Source organism: Bos taurus, chromosome 5 (assembly GCF_002263795.3).
Source record: "Bos taurus isolate L1 Dominette 01449 registration number 42190680 breed Hereford chromosome 5, ARS-UCD2.0, whole genome shotgun sequence".
Lineage (NCBI taxonomy): Eukaryota > Metazoa > Chordata > Mammalia > Artiodactyla > Bovidae > Bos > Bos taurus.
The window spans coordinates 22,578,051-22,596,313 of NC_037332.1; the positions used below are offsets into that span (position 1 = coordinate 22,578,051).

General features: G+C 41.7%; 1 protein-coding gene across 1 annotated transcript in view; it reads left to right on the plus strand.

The window, feature by feature from the left end:
• Positions 1-18,263, plus strand: part of PLEKHG7 (pleckstrin homology and RhoGEF domain containing G7) — an 82,336-nt gene that overhangs the window by 13,703 nt on the left and 50,370 nt on the right. The window contains exons 3-4 of the mRNA XM_005206126.5: positions 5,322-5,449; positions 8,014-8,054. Coding sequence (XP_005206183.1) covers positions 5,322-5,449; positions 8,014-8,054 — 169 coding nt within the window. The remainder of the gene's footprint in view (positions 1-5,321; positions 5,450-8,013; positions 8,055-18,263) is intronic.

The following is an 18,263-nucleotide window of genomic DNA, read 5'->3' on the forward strand; positions in this document are numbered from 1 at the left end:
CACCTTTAAAGGTGGAGGAACTCAAATTGCATTCTGTGTGTTGTGTGTGCATACAATTATTCATTTGTGATCCAGAATGGAAGAGCAAATTCATTTGGAATCTATCTATCATTCTATAGATCAATATGGCTGTTTATTCAACAAGCTTATTTGGATATCTGTTCTATGTCAAGTTCTATACTTGATGCTTAAATTCTGTGATAATAGGGCACAGCATGAGCCTTCAGTGAAATCACTGTAGAGGCGAAGTGGAAGGAAGTGGGAGGAAGTAGGGCAAGGTGGCTGGCTCTCTTTGGGTAGATTAGGAAAGATTTCTGGAAGGAGAGCGTCTAAGCTAGAACTTAGAGATGCCTATGAGTGTGTGTGCCTGGCAAAGTGGAGGTAGGCAGATGGGAACTACCTGAGCCAAGTCATGGAGGCGTGATGTGCAGGGTAAGTTTAAACAGTGAGTAGCTAGCTATTACTGGAGTACACATTCTGCAGAAGATTGTGTCAGAAGGGGAGAGTGATGACTCAGTGTGCACAGGTTTGGTTATTATTCATTTCGTCAAGAAATATTTATTAATCCCTTACTGAACACAGGGATTTAGACCAGGAGGTAGGCACTTAGGGTAAGAGGGGAGTAGATACGACACAAATGTGCACAACTATGTTGTAAAGACTTCCCTGTGGCTCAGACGGTAAAGCGTCTCCCTACCATGCAGGAGACCTGGGTTCGATTCCTGGGTCGGGAAGATCTCCTGAAGAAGGAAATGGCAACCCACTCCAGTATTCTTGCCTGGAAAATCCTACGGACAGAGGAGTCTCGTAGGCTACAGTCCATGGGGTCACAAAGAGTTGGACACGACTGAGCGACTTCACTCACTCACCGTGTAAAGTAAGATACTTTCCACAAGGGAGGACAACCTCAGAAGTCTTTTATTCATTCATGTTCATCAGTAACCATGGACTGAGTACTAAAGGAGCACCCACCGATGCAAATGATAAGACATGCTTCTTAAATAGAAGGAGATGGCATTCTAGTAGGATAAAGAACATGATGTTGTAGTATATTCGACAATCAACATAATCACATTTACTGACAGCTTACTAAGTTCCCGTCACGGATCTAAGTGCTGCATGTTGATCAGTTGATCTTCACACAAAAAGTAGGTATGGTCATAGTCTACATTTCACAAATGGCAGTCAGGACCAGAGAGGTTACTTGCTCAGTCAAGGTCACTCAGCTAAGATTAAAGTCCAGGCAATTTGACTCCACATTCTTAGCCATTGTTCTAGAGAACTATAGAAGCATGGAAGAGAAATGCATAAGCCAGCTTGGATGAGGCCAGGGAAGACTGATTCTTCTATTCCACCATTCATTATGTCCTCTCAAAGTCCCAAGGGAGCATAAAGATAGCTTATAGAATCTTAAGCCAAATTCATAGTACTTACCAGATTGTATACCATCTAGAGTTTAAGCTCAAAAGAACAAACTCTTCCCCCAAAGTTTATGTAGCCTACATTTCCTATTTAAGTTACTGTATTTTTTCTAATCCCCTCTATCCGCATAAATACCAAACCTCATTATTTGCTTCCAGGGTCTTTATCAGGAACAGTATCAAGTTAACAGGGAAGCTTCTAATACTTGTTTTCAGGGTACCTCTTGGGGCTCCCAGAGGTTTATGCTACCTAATACCTTTTGGATAGCACTGTGAAAATTCCTGGCTGAATTTATGTACAGCTGCTAATTCATTATATATCAGTTCCAGTGTTCTGTTTGCAAAATGAAGAAACTAGAATTGTTATTTCTCATTCAAATTACTGTAAGTTTTCCAGCTTCCACTTAACTCAGACCCCTCCATCCTTATGACCATCATGGACATTAGATTGGCAAATAACAAAAATGGGAGAGTTGTGAAAAATTGTAACTCTAATGATTTTGTTAAAAACGTCATCAAAAATAAGTGGTGAGAAAGTCAAATGAGAGTGCAGAATTCTTGGAGAAGGAAGTCCAGGATGAGATGTGTGTCAGTTAAGACAGCCTTTGTCTGCATATCAGAACCCAAGTAGAACAGCATAAGCAAATAAAGGATATTCTCTTGTAACATAACCAGTCCTGTCAGGCTGCCCCTTCTCTCCGGTTCTGCTGTTCCATTTGCAAGATCACTGGTATGCTTGCAGGTATCAAGCCGTGTTCATGACAACAATAAGGGAAAAGGGTGAATGTAGCCACCTCTGTCCCCTTTGAAAAATTTTCCTAAGAGCCACACCCTGAAACTTCGGTTTAAATCTCATTGGCCAACTTTGTGTCATATAGCCTCTGCTAGCTGCAAGGGAATCAGGGCTTGTCAGTGCAGTAACTCAGCACATGGCACCCCTGACAAGCAGTGTTTTGACGAGGGCGTGCACATTGGCTTGATAGCTAGCAGTTCTGCAACATTATTCTAAAATTTCCCAATTAAAAAGAACAGAGAGAGGCCAGTCAAAATAAATTTTTAAATCCTAGGACATGCAGCTAATTGAATAAATCTGAGCCTGATTTTATCTAAGTAATTTCCTTTCAAGTTCCTTAGATAATCCATGGCCCTAAATCTCATGAGATGAATAGGAGTTAGACAGGTTTGGAGAGGGCAGAGAGAGTACAAAGCATTCCCAGTTAAGTCACTGACATGTGAAACATTTTGTGGGAAATTACAGTCCATTCCCAGAGAATAAATGGCAAAGTAAAGAGTATTAGGAAGGTTATTGGGCCAATTCATGGAAGGCTTGTATGGATGCTTTAAAAACATGTTTATCTGAAGCTAGGAGGGACTAGGGCCAGACTTATATTTTGGATAACTTATATTTAGTGACTGGGTGTGGGATGGGACCAAAATGATGGAGCAGAAGATAAAAGTGATGAGACAACTGTGTTAATACAGATGGAAGCCGTTGAGGCCCTGGCCTAGGGGATGCCAGACAGCACACAAATATGGAGAAATATTTCTTTGAGTGTCAGGGGAGACTTCTTAGAGGAAGCAGGTTTTTATAACTGACAGTTAACTTTCTTTTATGCCTCTATCATCTGTATGCAGAGTCTGAGGCATTCTTACCTCATAGATTTTGTAGGAATTTATGAGACATAGGTTATTCACTGGAGAAGGCAATGGCACCCCACTCCAGTACTCTTGCCTGGAAAATCCCACGGACAGAGGAGCCTGGTAGGCTGCAGTCCATGAGGTCGCTAAGAGTCGGACACGACGGAGCGACTTCACTTTGACTTTTCACTTTCATGCATTGGAGAAGGAAATGGCAACCCACTCCAGTATTCTTGCCTGGAGAATCCCAGAGACGGGGATTCTCTGGGATTCTTGCCTGGAGAAACCCAGAGATCTGTCTGTGGGGTTGCACAGAGTCGGACACGACTGAAGCAACTTAGCAGCAGCAGCAGCAGGTTATTCACTAATTATACATGCCCATACAACTTGTCCTACTGTTCGTATGTAAAATGATCTAAAATGTTTTTAGCAAAAGGCTGAGGATTTGGAATATATTTTAAAGGTAGGAAAGACGTATATCAAGGTACTTGTATTCTCAAAATCAGTTGTTCTCCAACTCTGAGTATCTAGCTGCTGCTGCTAAGTCACGTCATTCGTGTCCAACTCTGTGCTACCACATGGACTGTAGCCCACCAGGCTCCTCTGTCCATGGCATTCTCCAGGCAAGAGTACTGGAATGGGTTGCCATTGCCTTCTCCCTGAGTATCTAGGGAACTGGATAAAACCGCAGATGCGGGGGTCCACCTTCAGACATACTGGATCAGAAGCCAAGAGTTAGGACTTGGGGATGGGTAATAAAATAAATTCCACCAGCTATTCTAATACCAAGCTTTGGTCAACAGCATGTTAGGCCTGATAGGACATGAACAGGACCCCAGCAGCAGATATATTGATAGGAAGAAGGGCATGAGAGCCCAGAATATTCAGTTATGAGACAAGAGATGAAAGTACAGGCAGAAAGGGCATCAATCCTGCAAAAAAGTCAGCAGCATGGCACTTGGCTACAAGGCGTGGAGGACTCACGCTGTAGGCAGGTGGGAAAGTGGAAGGATCAGAGGAAGGACTGGCCTAGGGAGCCTCAAGGGGCTCCAGGCAAGGCCTCTTTGTTGGAGGAGGAAAGCTGCATGGCAATGACCCAAATCATAATATCCAAAGGAATATGACAGACCCAGACTCCCAACTTTCAAGGCAGATTCATAGCTAGACTTTTTGTTGGAGACAAAATTCCTCTGTATATAAGGTAAATGATATGCTAAGCTATTTGATTAAAAAGGGAATTTAGAGATTACATAGGTTGGTAAGTAGAGGGAATTGCATTCCCTCATCCTCAAAATAGACTAAAGGAATATCTGAACAGCTCTAATGGGGAAACTCTGAAAATCCTACAATTGAATCCTCTCATTCCTTACTCATTTTGTTCCTTAGAAATCACTGATCACATGCCTATTGGTTTTGCGGCTACTCCGCACTGTGTCTGATGTCAACCATTTATATTGTGCACATCTGACAGGAAGTTTCATGAAATACGGTAGAAGAAAGAAGTTAGATAGGCCTGTTGGCTAAGCTTTTCCAACAGCAGTTGCCATTTTTCCCAGGGAAAAATAAAAGTGTTGCCCTTAAACAACCAGCCTCCGATATCTAGGGGTGTGTGTGGTGGCCATGCACACACGTCCTGTTCCCTCTGAGGCCATATGAGTAACTTGCAAAGATTCTTGTGTTTAAAGGCTTTCTCCTAGTGTCCTCCTGAGTCAGAACACATCTGGTATGTTTGTGTTGACACTTCCAGGTAAACTCTTCTGCTTTGGATTAGTCAAAAACCATCAACAGTCAATAAGGCTCAGAAAGGTGTCAAACATGGGGTGTGTGGGTCATCACAGCCCTCCATGCCTGGAGTGGCCTCCTAAGAAAGCCAGCATTAATCAGGCTGCCAGCAGTCACTTCTCAGAGAAGGCAATGGCACCCCACTCCAGTACTCTTGCCTGGAAAATCCCATGGACAGAGGAGCCTGGTAGGCTGCAGTCCATGGGGTCGCTAAGAGTCAACACGACTGAGCGACTTCACTTTCACTTTTCACTTTCACGAATTGGAGAAAGGCAATGGCAACCCACTCCAGTGTTCTTGCCTGGAGAATCCCAGGGACAGGGGAGCCTGGTGGGCTGCCGTCTATAGGGTCACACACAGTTGGAAACGACTGAAGTGACTTAGCAGCAGCAGTCACTTCTGAGTACCTAGGGGTGGTCTGAGTGATACCCCTCCCTGCATGTCAGCTATAAGCACTCTCCTTCCGTCTCCTGAACACAGATTCTACGAGCACAGGAGGAGTTCTGTGGTGCTCAACTTACCTGGCCTTGAGGTGTTCCCCGGGGATCTTCTGGTGTCAGCTGGAGCTGCAGACTACCTGTGCCATCCACTTCTGCTGCTGAATTCAGGTCCTGTCTGTTCAACTTTTATTATATGCCTGCTATGGGATGGATGTTACAATAAGCAGAGGATATTTACAGAATATTTAATGACTACGAGAACACGGGCACTAACAAGTTAGATATCTCAGCAACTAGAACAAGCATCAGCCGTGAATTATGGAAACCTACTGAATGGGGCATCCCACTTACAGAGACAGATAAGTTATGGACCTTCCTCAAAAGGTCCTCTTGTCAAATAATATACCCCATGTCCAGGACCTGGAACAGGTACACCAAGTGACGGTCAGCGTCCTGGAGCAGAGTGCCCTCTCTGGGCTGCTGGGCAGCATCCCTGCCATCGCTGTAACCCACCCCCTGCTCCTGGCCACCAGCCTCACACCAGTGTCTCCAGCGAGGGTGGCACTATGTGGAGACAAAGGCCCTGGTGACAGCAGATTACTGTCGCTCTAGCAGACTAGAGAGAGGCAGCCTTAAGGGTGAATCTTCTGCATTTTGAAGTCAGTTGTGGGGAAAAAAAAAAAAAACAGTTGCGGTGTTCAGGACACACTCCCATGGTCCTGATGGGAGCCATTCAGAGCTAAAAGGAGACTTGAAGATTATCATTCACCCTGGTAGTTTTTAAACTGGCTTTGTTCTTAGCAGAGCCCTTTTTTACAGAAGAATACTTCCTTGGAAATCCAGTCTACAAAACAGATCCGGATGGAGTTTCAGTGCTTGAAAATGGGGTGAGTCCCAAAGACTCACCTCCAAGGCATTCCCCTGAAGCCAGGGGCCACCTGTGGCAGCATACTTGGGAAACCACCCAGCTCTTTCCTCATTCCCATGTGTGCCTAGCGAGACACAGAAAGGAAAGGTGACCTAGTCATGGTGCCCGCTGGTCTGTGTCAGAGGAATGGGATTCAGACTCTTGACTGAATGCTCTCCATCAGCCTGCACCAACCACCTGTTGTACAGGCAGTCATAGTCTTATATATGGAACTCAGCCATAAGTGAATAACATTCGTATAGCTCTTCAATCTTTATAGAGCCCTTTCACATCTACTGTCTTAGATGACACAACAATCCAAGTGACCATCTGTCTCATAGGATACGGCCACCCAAATGAACACACAAAAAGGGATTCAGTGGACTCCAGGGACTCAAGGCCAGGCCCCTTGACATTAAAGCTAGTTCTAACCACAGTGTAGCCTTAGGAGTTAGACCATGTTCTGTAAGGCTTTGCAAGTGCTCTAAACTGGGTAACAGCTAAAGCAGTACTTCCCAGATGAAGAGCTTCAGTGTTGTCTGAAAAATTCTGGGGTCCTATGCCAGACCTTCTGAACCAGAAACTCTGGGAATGGGGCCCAGCAGTATGCTTTTTAATAAGCCCCCCAGGTGATTCTTTTGCCAGCTAAAGGTTGAGATCCACTATGCTGAGGAACAAGGTCACAACTGCTACATGATATTCTTTGTTCTTTGCTAGGCGGGTATGCCTGGCATCCCAGTAGATGCCACATAATGAAAGATATGCAGCATTCTTCACCGTATCCCTCCATGCCCTCATCTCCAGGAGTTTAGAACAGAGTCCTCATGTTCCCAAACCATGGTCTCCTGTGGTGCTTCTCCAAAGACCCCAATTATCGCAGTTCAATTTGGACATCATAATTCACCACCAGATGTTTGAAGGCTGAGAGTGGTAAAGCAGATTTGTTTCTAAGGAGGGTTCCACCTAATCTCCCCTTTAAAAAGATCAATAAGGTGGTCAGAATGAGCAAAATAATTGGTTGGATTCCAGGGTTCCAGTGGGAAAAGTCCCTCAAGCACACTCTTTTGGTAAATGCTTTCATCTGATGGAAGTATTATTATGCAGAATCTCCTGATGAATTAGTAGAAACAGAGACAAACCTTTAAGACATCCATTTTGCGTGTGGAATTATCAGAACATCTCACCTAAACTTGAGAGATGACTCCCAGCCTTTTCTGGGTTGCATTAAAAATTAATGAAAATGACATAAAAATCAAGAATCCACAATCTAATCTCTTTATTTCCTGATCATCAAAAGAATGTGTTACTGAATGACTTCACAATTTAAGGTGACTCCTAAGGACTATGTGGATGATGTCCAGTAGAGACAATAAGGCCCTAATCTAAAGATCGGTAATATGTTGATGTCCCCCTATTTCAGGAGTCTGCACTCATCCACACCTGGGGATTATATGCTAGGGTGGTTTCCAGTGTTAAAATGAAGCCCTTTCAGCCCCAAAGTCCTATAACTCTGTCTAAAATTAATTATGCAGCATTTTATTGCATTTTATAGATTTCTCCTTGAACAGTAGGGGGAAAAGAGGCTGAAACAGGACAGTATCACCAGAAGGTAGAACAGAACACCAGCCTTTCCATTGCAGCATCGTTTCATTCACTCAGCTGCATAAATATAAATATTCATTCTGTGCATTCTCAAGAGGAGAATTAAAGCAGGAAAAATTCTGTTTGGCTCCTTTGGAAAAGCGGGTTTTGTAAAGCCCTGCCTTGATCTGTCACTAGTTCCTCAAAGTACTAACATATCTTCTCTAATTTCTTCACCCACCAGAGTCCAAAAAGCCAAGATGGCCTTTCTCCAAGAGAGGAGTGGTGAGTATTGAGCAATTGTCATTTTTGCTTTAATTAAGCTTCCAGTAGCTGGGAAATGAAGGAATGTCTGAAAAGCTTCTTCATCGCACTTCATCTTCTTGTGACAGCAGATGGCACGTGAAGTTTATATCATCACATTTGTAGTAGTGGCTGCAGGACTTGCCAAGTGATGCCACTTGGTGCAGTGATACAGTGCTAATTGCCAGTGGTTAATGAGCTCTGCAAGAAAACAAAGCAGTCCTGATATCGTGATGCCTTACAGCTCCAAATTTATAACTTGACACAGCGTAGGAAACAGCTCACTTGATGGAGAAAACTTGCACAAGCGTATGCCCCAGTTTGCAGTCAGTGTCGAGCATATTGGGAACATTGAAAAGTTAATGAGATATTACAGAAACAGATTCTACAGATACAGACTATTTCTGGGAAAGCCAGTTGGATTAATCCTAGTGGATTTTCTTTAATTCCTGGTGCTCTCAATTATTGAAGAGTTATAAATTGAAAATCAGCGGTGCCTGATTCTTTCCTGCCTAGGACGTGAGCTGGCCACAGTGAAACCTTCCCTGCCAACATGCTAAGGACAGAGGGAAGGAGGGTTCCTCACTCCTGGAGTGAGGAGGAAGGAGAGGAACTGACTGTGTTCACCCCACAACACCTACACACCACAGCCAGCAGCACCAGGAGGGCCTTATGAGTAGTTACTGCACCTCTTTGTGTTAAAAAAAAAAAAAAAAATCTGCTCACATGGCCTCTCCAATCAGTTTGCCATCAGTTGCTGACATCTAACTTGGAGGTTCTATGGATGCATATACCTTGATATTTTTTTTAAGTACCATAGCTAGGTTAAAGGCTCTCTGAGATTTCAATCCCAGCTGCTCCACTTACTGCTCTGTGACCTTGGCCAAATGAATTCATTTCCCTCAGCTGCAAGTCCTTCCCTGTTTAAGAAAGAAAAAAAAAAAAGCAGAGGGTAATAGTACCAGCCTCATAGGGTGGTTGTGACAAATAAATAATGCATCTCAAGTGTATCCCAGCACTGGGTACATCTGCAAAAAATCAGTATTGGCCATATTTTTGAGAGTATCATTTGTAACCAGGGTTTGGAACACTGCTTGTTCTCATAATCAAGTATATGAGTGACTTTCACGTTATTTTTTCAAGGGGAAAAAGTTTGTGTGAGTGTTTCAGTCACTTTGGGCCACTGTAAAATACCACAGGCCAGGTGGCTGAAACTGCTAATATTTATTTCTCACATCTATGGAGGCTGGGAAGTCCCAGATCGGAGTGCCACATGGTTAGGTTCTGGTGAGAGTTCTTTTCCTGGCTTCCAGATGGCCTGCTCCACAGTGTCTTCACATGTGGGGAGAGAGCTCTGGTGTCTCTTCCTCTTCTTATACGGATACTAATGTCACCGTGAGGGCCCTACCCTCATGACCTCATCTAAACCTAATTACCTCCCAACAGTTTCACCTGCAAATACCACTGAGGGGTTTGGGCTTTAAATATATGAATATTAGGGGAACAGAAACATTCAGTCCATAGGGACACAGTCTAAACATCACAAGTTGAAAATCATAAACTATTAGTAAAACTATAATTTGTCACCAGGGCTGTTGCTCACCAGTCATTCTCATTTTGCCCCTCTTTAGGGATGAGATATGACTGTTTTCCTGGCAGGTCTGAGGCAGGGCCTGTGGTGCTGCCTCTCCTGGGATCCTTGCTTATTTAAATGAAAGCAGAGTCAGCTGTCAGTCAGGTCTGGAGTCTCAGCATGCTTGCAGTCATGTCTGACTCTTTGCAATCCCCTGGACTGTAGCCCACCAGACTCCTCTGTCTATAGGATTCTCCAGCAAGGATACTGGAGTGGGTTGCCATTTCCTTCTCTAAGGTGAGAGGAAGGGGCATCTCCCATCAGCTGTCCTGAGGGCTCCTCCAGAGCAGGAAGCTAGATTGTGCTTTCAGAAGGAAAGACTTACCTAAGGAAGGGATATACCTACAAGTTTTTATGATGTATCTGTTTTTTTCCCATAAAGTAATTTGTTCCACATGTATTGGATAGCTGTATGTGCCAAATACTGGACTAGGTATATAAGATGCCAAGATGCTCATTCTTAGCTTACAATTGAGAAAGTCAGACTGACCTGTAAATTGGCAAAAAATTAGATAAATGGCTTGCACAGTGTTGGAGGTGGGTAGGCAGAGGTGGAGATACACAGAGAACAATCAGTGAAATGACAAAATGTTTCAGCAAATGTTCTCAGTCAGTAATGGAGGGAAATTCATTTCCTAAAGGCCTACTTTTAAAGGGACACAATATCTGGTCTCCTTAAAATTAGTGTTTACTCCTCCATCTTTCCGGAGAAGGCAATGGCACCCCACTCTAGTACTCTTGCCTGGAAAATCCCATGGACGGAGGAGCCTGGTGGGCTGCAGTCCGTGGGGTCGCTGAGGGTCGGACACGACTGAGCGACTTCACTTTCACTTTTCACTTTCATGCGCTGGAGAAGGAAATGGCAACCCACTCCAGTGTTCTTCCCTGGAGAATCCCAGGTACGGGGGAGCCTGGTGGGCTGCCGTCTATGGGGTTGCACAGAGTTGGACACGACTGAAGTGACTTAGTAGCAGCCTCCATCTTTTTAGCCTTTTTTATTGAGCAATTCATATCTATATAAATGATAATCCACATCAACCATATTGTCACGTATTTCCCCAGTCTATCACAGGTATTTCCTTTCATTACCTTTCTTTCTTCTCTCCTTAATTTCTCCTTCATTTCTTCCCAACCATCAGTAACAGCATTTGTAATAAAAGTAAGCACATATATAATTTTTACCATGTTATAAGATAGTGTTTCTGTTTACATATTCCTGTTTAGGTATTTCATAGTTTACATATGTTAGCTCATTAATTCTCACAACAAACCAACAAGGTAGATAACATTATCACCCCCATTTTGCAAATGGGGAAACTGAGGTTCAGAGAGGTTTGAATAGCTTGCCTGAGATCGCAGAGCTCGTAAGTGACAGTGGGGATGTGTCTGAGCAGCCCCCGGCAGTACGGCTCTGAATCCGTTTTAGCCCCAGTACCAAACTGTTGCTCCGGCTGTGGGGCCCATGACCAGACCTGGGTACCCCTCCCTCCTCCTCCTCATCACAGCTCTCAAAGACCTCTTCTCTCCTCACCAATTCAAGCCAACCACCAGAAAATCCACATATTCACATATAGTCAACCCTCTGTGTCTGTAGGTTCTGTATCCTTGAATTCAACCAACTGCAAATAAAAAATATTTGAAAAAAATACTCCAGAAATTTCCAAAAAGCAAAACTTGAATTTGCCATGCAGCAACAACAGTATACATACTATTTGCATTGTGTTAGGTATAAGTTGGAGAAGGCAATGGTACCCCACTCCAGTACTTTTGCCTAGAAAATCCCATGGATGGAGGAGCCTGGTAGGCTGCAGTCCATGGGGTCGCTAGAGTCTGATACGACTGAGCGACTTCACGTTCACTTTTCACTTTCATGCATTGGAGAAGGAAATGGCAACCCACTCCAGCGTTCTTGCCTGGAGAATCCCAGGTACGGGGGAGCCTGGTGGGCTGCCCTCTCTGGGGTCGCACAGAGTCGGACACGACTGAAGCGACTTAGCAGCAGCAGCAGCAGGTATTAGTAGTCTAGTGGGCTTCCCTTGTGGCTCAGTTGATAAAAAATCTGCCTGCAATGCGGGAGACCTGGGTTCAGTACCTTGGTTGGGAAGATCCCCTGGAGAAGGGAAAGGCTACCCGCTCCAGTATTCTGGCCTGGAAAATTCCATGGACTGTATAGTCCATGGGGTCAGAAAGAGTCAGACACGACTGAGCAACTTTCACTTTAGAGGTGATTTAAAGTATATGAGAGGATGTGTGTAGACTATATGAAAATACATTTTATATAAGGGACTTTAGCATCTGTGCATTTTGATATTTGAGGTCCTAAAACCATTCCCCCTAGGATACTGAGGGCTGACTATATATCAATTTATTCCAGTTCCATATCACCAGTGTCTACTACAAACTTTCATTCCACCTACCTCTTAGTTGTTTTTTAATTGGAGGAAAATTGCTTTATGATGTTGTGATGGTTTCTGTAGTACAATGCTAATCAGCCATAATTGTGCATATGCCTCCTCCCTCTTGAGCCCCCTTCCCCTCCCCTGACCCCATCCCTCTAGGTCATCACAGACCGTCTGGCTGGGTTACCTGTGTTATGTAGCAGCTTCTCACCAGATGTCTATTTTAAACATGGTAGTGTATATGTGTCTGAGCTGCTTTCCCCGTTTGTTCTGCTCTCTCCTTCCCCCACTGTGTCCACAAGTCAATTATCTGTATCTGCATCTACATTCTTGCCTGCCAGTAGGGTCATCAGTACCATTTTTCTAGATTCCATGTATATGTGTTAATACACGATATTTTTTTTCTCTTTCTGACTTCACTCTGTACAACAGGCTCTAGGTTCATCCAGCTCACTAAAACTGACTCAAATTTGTTCCCTTTTTATGACTGAGTCATATTCCGTTGTGTATATGTACCACATCTTCTTTATCCATTCATCTGTCAGTGGACATCTAGGTTGCTTCTCTGCCCTACCTATTATAAATAGTGCTGCTGTGAACTTTGGGGTACATGTGTCTTTTTCAATTATGGTTTTCTCAGAGTATATGCCCAGTAGTGGGATTGCTGAGTAGTTTTATTCCTAGTTTTTTAAGAAATTTCTATGCTGTTCTCCATATGTCAATATGGAATCTCCCATACTGTTACATATAGTGACTGTATCAATTTACTTTCCCACCAACAGTGCAAGAGGGTTCCCTCTTCTTGCACATCCTTTCTAGCATTTACTGTTTGTAGATTTTTGGTTGATGGCCATTCTGATTGGTGTAAGGTAGTTTTGATTTGCATTTCTCTAGTAATTAGTGATATTCAGTGTCTTCGTGTGTTTATTGACTATCTGTATGTCTTCTTTGGAGAAATGTCTGTTAAGGTCTTCTGCCTGTTTTTGATTGGGATGGGTTTTTTTTTTTTTTTTTTTCTGATATTGCACTGTATGAGCTGCTTGTATATTTTGGAGATTAATCCTTTGTCAGTTGTTTCATATACCATTATTTTCTCCCATTCTGAATTCTCTAGTGCTCAGTCGTGTCCGAATCTTGGTGACCCCATTGATCGTAGCCTGCCAAGCTCTTCTGTCTGTGGGATTTCCCAGACAAGAATACCGGAGTGGGTTGCCATTTCCTTCTCTCATCTTGAGGGTTGTCTTTTAATCTTGTCTATTGTTTCCCTTGCTGTGCAAAAGCTTTGAAGTTTCATTAGGTTCCATTTGTTTTTGTTTTTATTTCCGTTACTCAAGGAGGTAGGTCAAAGGGAATCTTGCTGTGATTTATGTCAAAGAGTGTACTGCCTCTGTTTTCCTCTAAGAGCTTTATAGTTTCTGGCCTTACATTTAAGTCCTTAATCCATTTCCAGTTTATTTTTGTGTAAGGTGTTAGGAAGTGTTCTATTTTCATATTTTTACATATATCTGTCCAGTCTTCCCAGCACCACTTACTGAAGAGGCTGTCTTTCTCCCATTGTATATTCTTGCCTCTTTAGTCAAAGATAAGGTGCCCATAGGTGCATGGGTTTATCTCTGGGTTGTCTATCTTGTTCCATTGGTCTATATTTCTGTTTTTGTGCCAGTACCATACTGTCTTGATGACTGTAGCTTCATAGTATCATCTGAAGCAAGGAAGATTGATTCCTCTAGTTTTATTTTTTCTTTCTCAGGATTGCTTTAGCTATTCAGGGTCTTTCATGTTTCCTTACAGACTGAAATTTATTGTTCTACTTCTGTGAAAAATACCATTGGTAGTTTGAAAATGATTGCATTGAATCTGTACATTGCTTTGGATAGTATAGTCATTTTTGCAATATTGATTCTTCCAATCCAAGAGCATGGTGTATCTCCATCTGTGTCAAGTTTAATTTCTTTAATCAGTGTATTATAGTTCTCTGCAATAGAGGTCTTTGTCTTTAGATAGGTTTATTCCTAGATATTTTACTCTTTTTGTTATAATGTTGAATGGGATTGTTTCCTTAATTTCTCTTTCCGATTTTTCGTTAGTGTATAGAAATGCAAAGGATTTCTGTGTATTAATTTTATATCCTTCAGCTTTACTGTATTCATTCATTAGCTCTAATAATTTTCTCATGGCATCTTTAGGGCTTTCTATGTATAGTATCATGTTATCTGAAAACAGAGTTTTACTTTTTCTTTTCCAGTCTGCATTCCTTTTCTTTCCTTTTCTTTGGTTGCTGTGGCTAAGACTTCCAAAACGAGGTTGAATAGTAATGGTTAGAGTGGGCACCCTTGTCTTGTTCCTGTTCTTAGAGTTAATGCTTTCAGTTTTTCACCACTGAGAATAATGTTTTCTGTGAGTTTGTTGTTTATGGCCTTTATTATGTTGAGGTATGTTCCTTCTGTGCCTACTTTCTGGAGAGTTTTTATCATAAATGGTAAAATTTTGAATTTTTGAATTTTGATAAAATTGTTGAATTTTATCAAAAGCCTTCTCTGTATCTATTGAGATGATCATATGGTTTTTATCTTTCAGTTTGTTAATATGGTGTATCACATTGATTGATTTGCATATGTTGAAGAATCCTTGCATCTCTGTGGTAAAGCCCACTCGATCATGATGCGTGATCCTTTTAATGTGTTGTTGGATTCTTTTTGTTAGAATTTTGTTGAGGATTTTTGCATCTGTGTTCACCAGTGATATTGGCATATAATTTTCTTTTTTTGTGTTGTTGTTGTCTGGTTTTGGTATGAGGGTAAAGGTGGCCTCATAGAATGAATTTGGGAGTCTTCCTTACTCTGCAATTTTCTGGAAGAGTTTGGGCAAGATAGGTGTTACCTCTTCTCTAAACTTTTGGTAGAATTCACCTGTGAAGCCATCTGATCCTGGGCTTTTGTTTGTTGGAAAATTTTTGATTACCATTTCTATTTCCATGCTTGCGATTGATCTGTTCATGTTTTCTATTTCTTCCTGGCCTAGTTTTGTCAGGTTATACTTTTCTAAGAATTTGTCCATTTCTACTAGGTTGTCCATTTTATTGGCATATAGTTGCTCTTATGATCCTTTGTATCTTTGTATTGTCTATTGTAACTTCTCCTTTTTTATTTCCAGTTTTATTGATTTGAGTCTTCTTTTTTTTTCTTGATGAGTCTGGCTAATAGTTTGTCGATTATTTTTATCTTCTCAAAGAACTCGCTTTTAGTTTTATTGATCTTTGCTGTTGTCTCTTTCTTTTTCACTTATTTCTGCTCTGATCTTTATGATGTCTTTCCTTCTACCTTTGGGAGCTTTGTTCTCTTTCTAGTTGCTTTAGCTGTAAGATTAGATTTTTTTTTTTTTTTTGGCGTTTCTCTTGTTTCTTGAGGTAGGCTTGTATTGCTGTAAACTTCCCACTTAGCACTGCTTTTACTGCATCCCATAGGTTTTGAGTTGTCATGCTTTCCCTTTGTCATTCCTCTTTGATTTCTTCAGTGGCCTCTTGGTTATTCAAAAGCGTATTGTTTAGCCTCCATCTGTTTGTGTTTTTTAGTTTTTTTTTTCCCCCCTGTAGTTGATAAACACAGCCTCACAGCATTGTGGTCAGAAAAGATGCTTGAAATGATTCCAGTTTTTTTTTTTAAGTTACCAAGGCTTTATTTATGACCCAAGATGTGATCTATCCTGGAGAATGTTCCATGTGTACTTGGGAAAAAAGTGAAATCTACTGTTTTGGATTGAAATACCCTGTAGATACCAATTAGGTTCAACTGGTCCAATATATCATTTAAAGTTTGTGTTTCCTTATTAATTTTCTCTCTGGATGATCTGTTCATTGGTGTGAGTGGGGTGTTAAAGTCCCCCACTATTATTGTGTTACTGTCAATTTTCCCTTTAATAGTTGTTAGCATTTGCCTTATGTATTGAGGTGCTCCTATGTTGGGTGCATATATAATTTTTATGTCTTATTCAATTGATCCCTTGATCATTATGTAGTGTCCTTCTTATCTCTTGTAATGGTCTTCGTTTTGAAGTCTATTTTATCTGGTATGAGTATTGCTACTCCCTCTTTCTTTCGATTTCTCTTTGCATGGAATACCTTTTTCCAGTCCCTCACTTTCAGTCTGTACATGTCCCTAGGTCTAAAGTGGGTCCCTTGTAGACAGAGTATATAGGGGTCTAGTTTTTGTATCCATTCAGCCAGTCTGTATCTTTTGCTTGAAGCATTTAGTCCATTTTCGTTTAAGGTAATTATTGATATGTATGATCCTGTTACCTTTTACTTTTCTGTTTTGGGTTTGTTTTTATAGGCTTTTTGTTCCTCTTGTGTTTCCTGTCTAGAGAAGCTCCTTTAAGATTTGTTGTAAAGCTAATTTGGTGGTGTTGAATTCTCTTAATTTTTGCTTATCTATAAAGCTTTTGATTTTTCCTTTAAAACTGAATGAGATCCTTGCTGGATACAGTAATCTTGGTTGTAAGTTTTTTCCTTTCATCATCTTCAGTATATCCTGCCATTCCCTTATGACCCGCAGAATTTCTGTTGCAAGATCAGTGATTAGCCTTATGGGGATCCCCTTATATATTATTTTTTGCTTTTACCTTGCTGCTTTTAATATTTTTTGTATTTAACTATCATTAGTTTGATTAATATGTCTTAGCATATTTCTATTTGAGTTCATTCTGTATGGGACTCTCTGGACTTCCTGAACTTGGGTGGCTACTTCCTTTCCCATGTTAGGGAAGTTTTCAACTATAGTCTCCTCAAATATTTTCTCAGACCCTTTGTTTTCCTCTTTTTCTTCTGTTGTTCTTGTTCATTTACTCAGTTTTGTCTTACTCTTTGTGACCCCATCAACTGCAGCAGGCCAGGCTTCCCTGTCTTTCACCATCACCCAGACCTTGCGTAAACTCATGTCCATTGAGTCAATGATGTCATCCAACCATATCATCCTCTGTCGTCCCCTTCTCCTCCTGCCTTCAATCTTTCCCAGCATCAGGGTCTTTTCTAATGAGTCAGCTCTTCCCATCAGGTGACAAAATATTGGAACTTCAGCTTCATCATCATTCTTTCCATGAACATTCAGGACTGAGTTCCTTTAGAATGGACTGGTGGGATCTCCTTGCAGTCCAAGGGACTCTCAAGAGTCTTCTCCAACACCACAATTCAAAAGCATCAATTCTTCATCACTCAGCCTTCTTTATGGTCCAACTCTCACATCCATACATGACTACTGGAAAAACCATAGCTTTGACCATACCAATCTTTGTTGGAAAAGTAATGTCTCTGGTTTTTAATATGCTGTCTAGATTTGCCATAGCTTTCCTTCCAAGGAGCAAACATCTTTTAATTTCATGGCTGCAGTCATCATCTGCAGTGATTTTGGAGCCCAAGAAAATAAAGTCTGTCACTGCTTTCATTGTTTCCCCATCTATTTGCCATGAAGTGATGGGACAGGATGCCATGATCTTAGTTTTTTGAATGTTGAGTTTTAAGCCAGCTTTTTCACTCTCCTCTTTCACTTTCATCAAGGGGTTCTTGAGTTCCTCTTCTCTTTGTGCTTATTAGGGTAGTGTCATCTGCATATCTGAGGTTGTTGATATTTCTCCTGGAAATCTTGGTTCCAACTTGAGCTTCATCCGGCCTGGCATTTTGCATGATATCCTCTGCATAGAAGTTAAATAAGCAGGGTGACAATATACAGCCTTGACATACTCCTTTCCTGATTTGGAACCAATCTGTTGTTCCATGTCCAGTTCTAACTATTGCTTCTTGGCCTGCATACAGATTTCTCAGGAGGCAGGTCAGGTGGTCTGGTATTCCCATCTCTTGAAGAATTTTCCACAGTTTGTTGTGATACACACAGTCAAAGGCTGTGACATAGTTAATAAAGCAGAAGGAGATGTTTTTCTGAAAGTCCTTTTTCTATGATCCAGTGGATGTTGGAAATTTGATATCTGATTCCTGTGCCTTTTCTAAATCCAGCTTGTATATCTGGAAGTTCTCAGTTCACATACTGTTGAAGCCTAGCTTGAAGAATTTTGACCAGTATCGTACTAGCATGTGAAATAAGCACAATTGTGCAGTAGTTTGAACATTCTTTGACATTGTTCTTCTTTGGAATTGAAATGAACACTGACCTT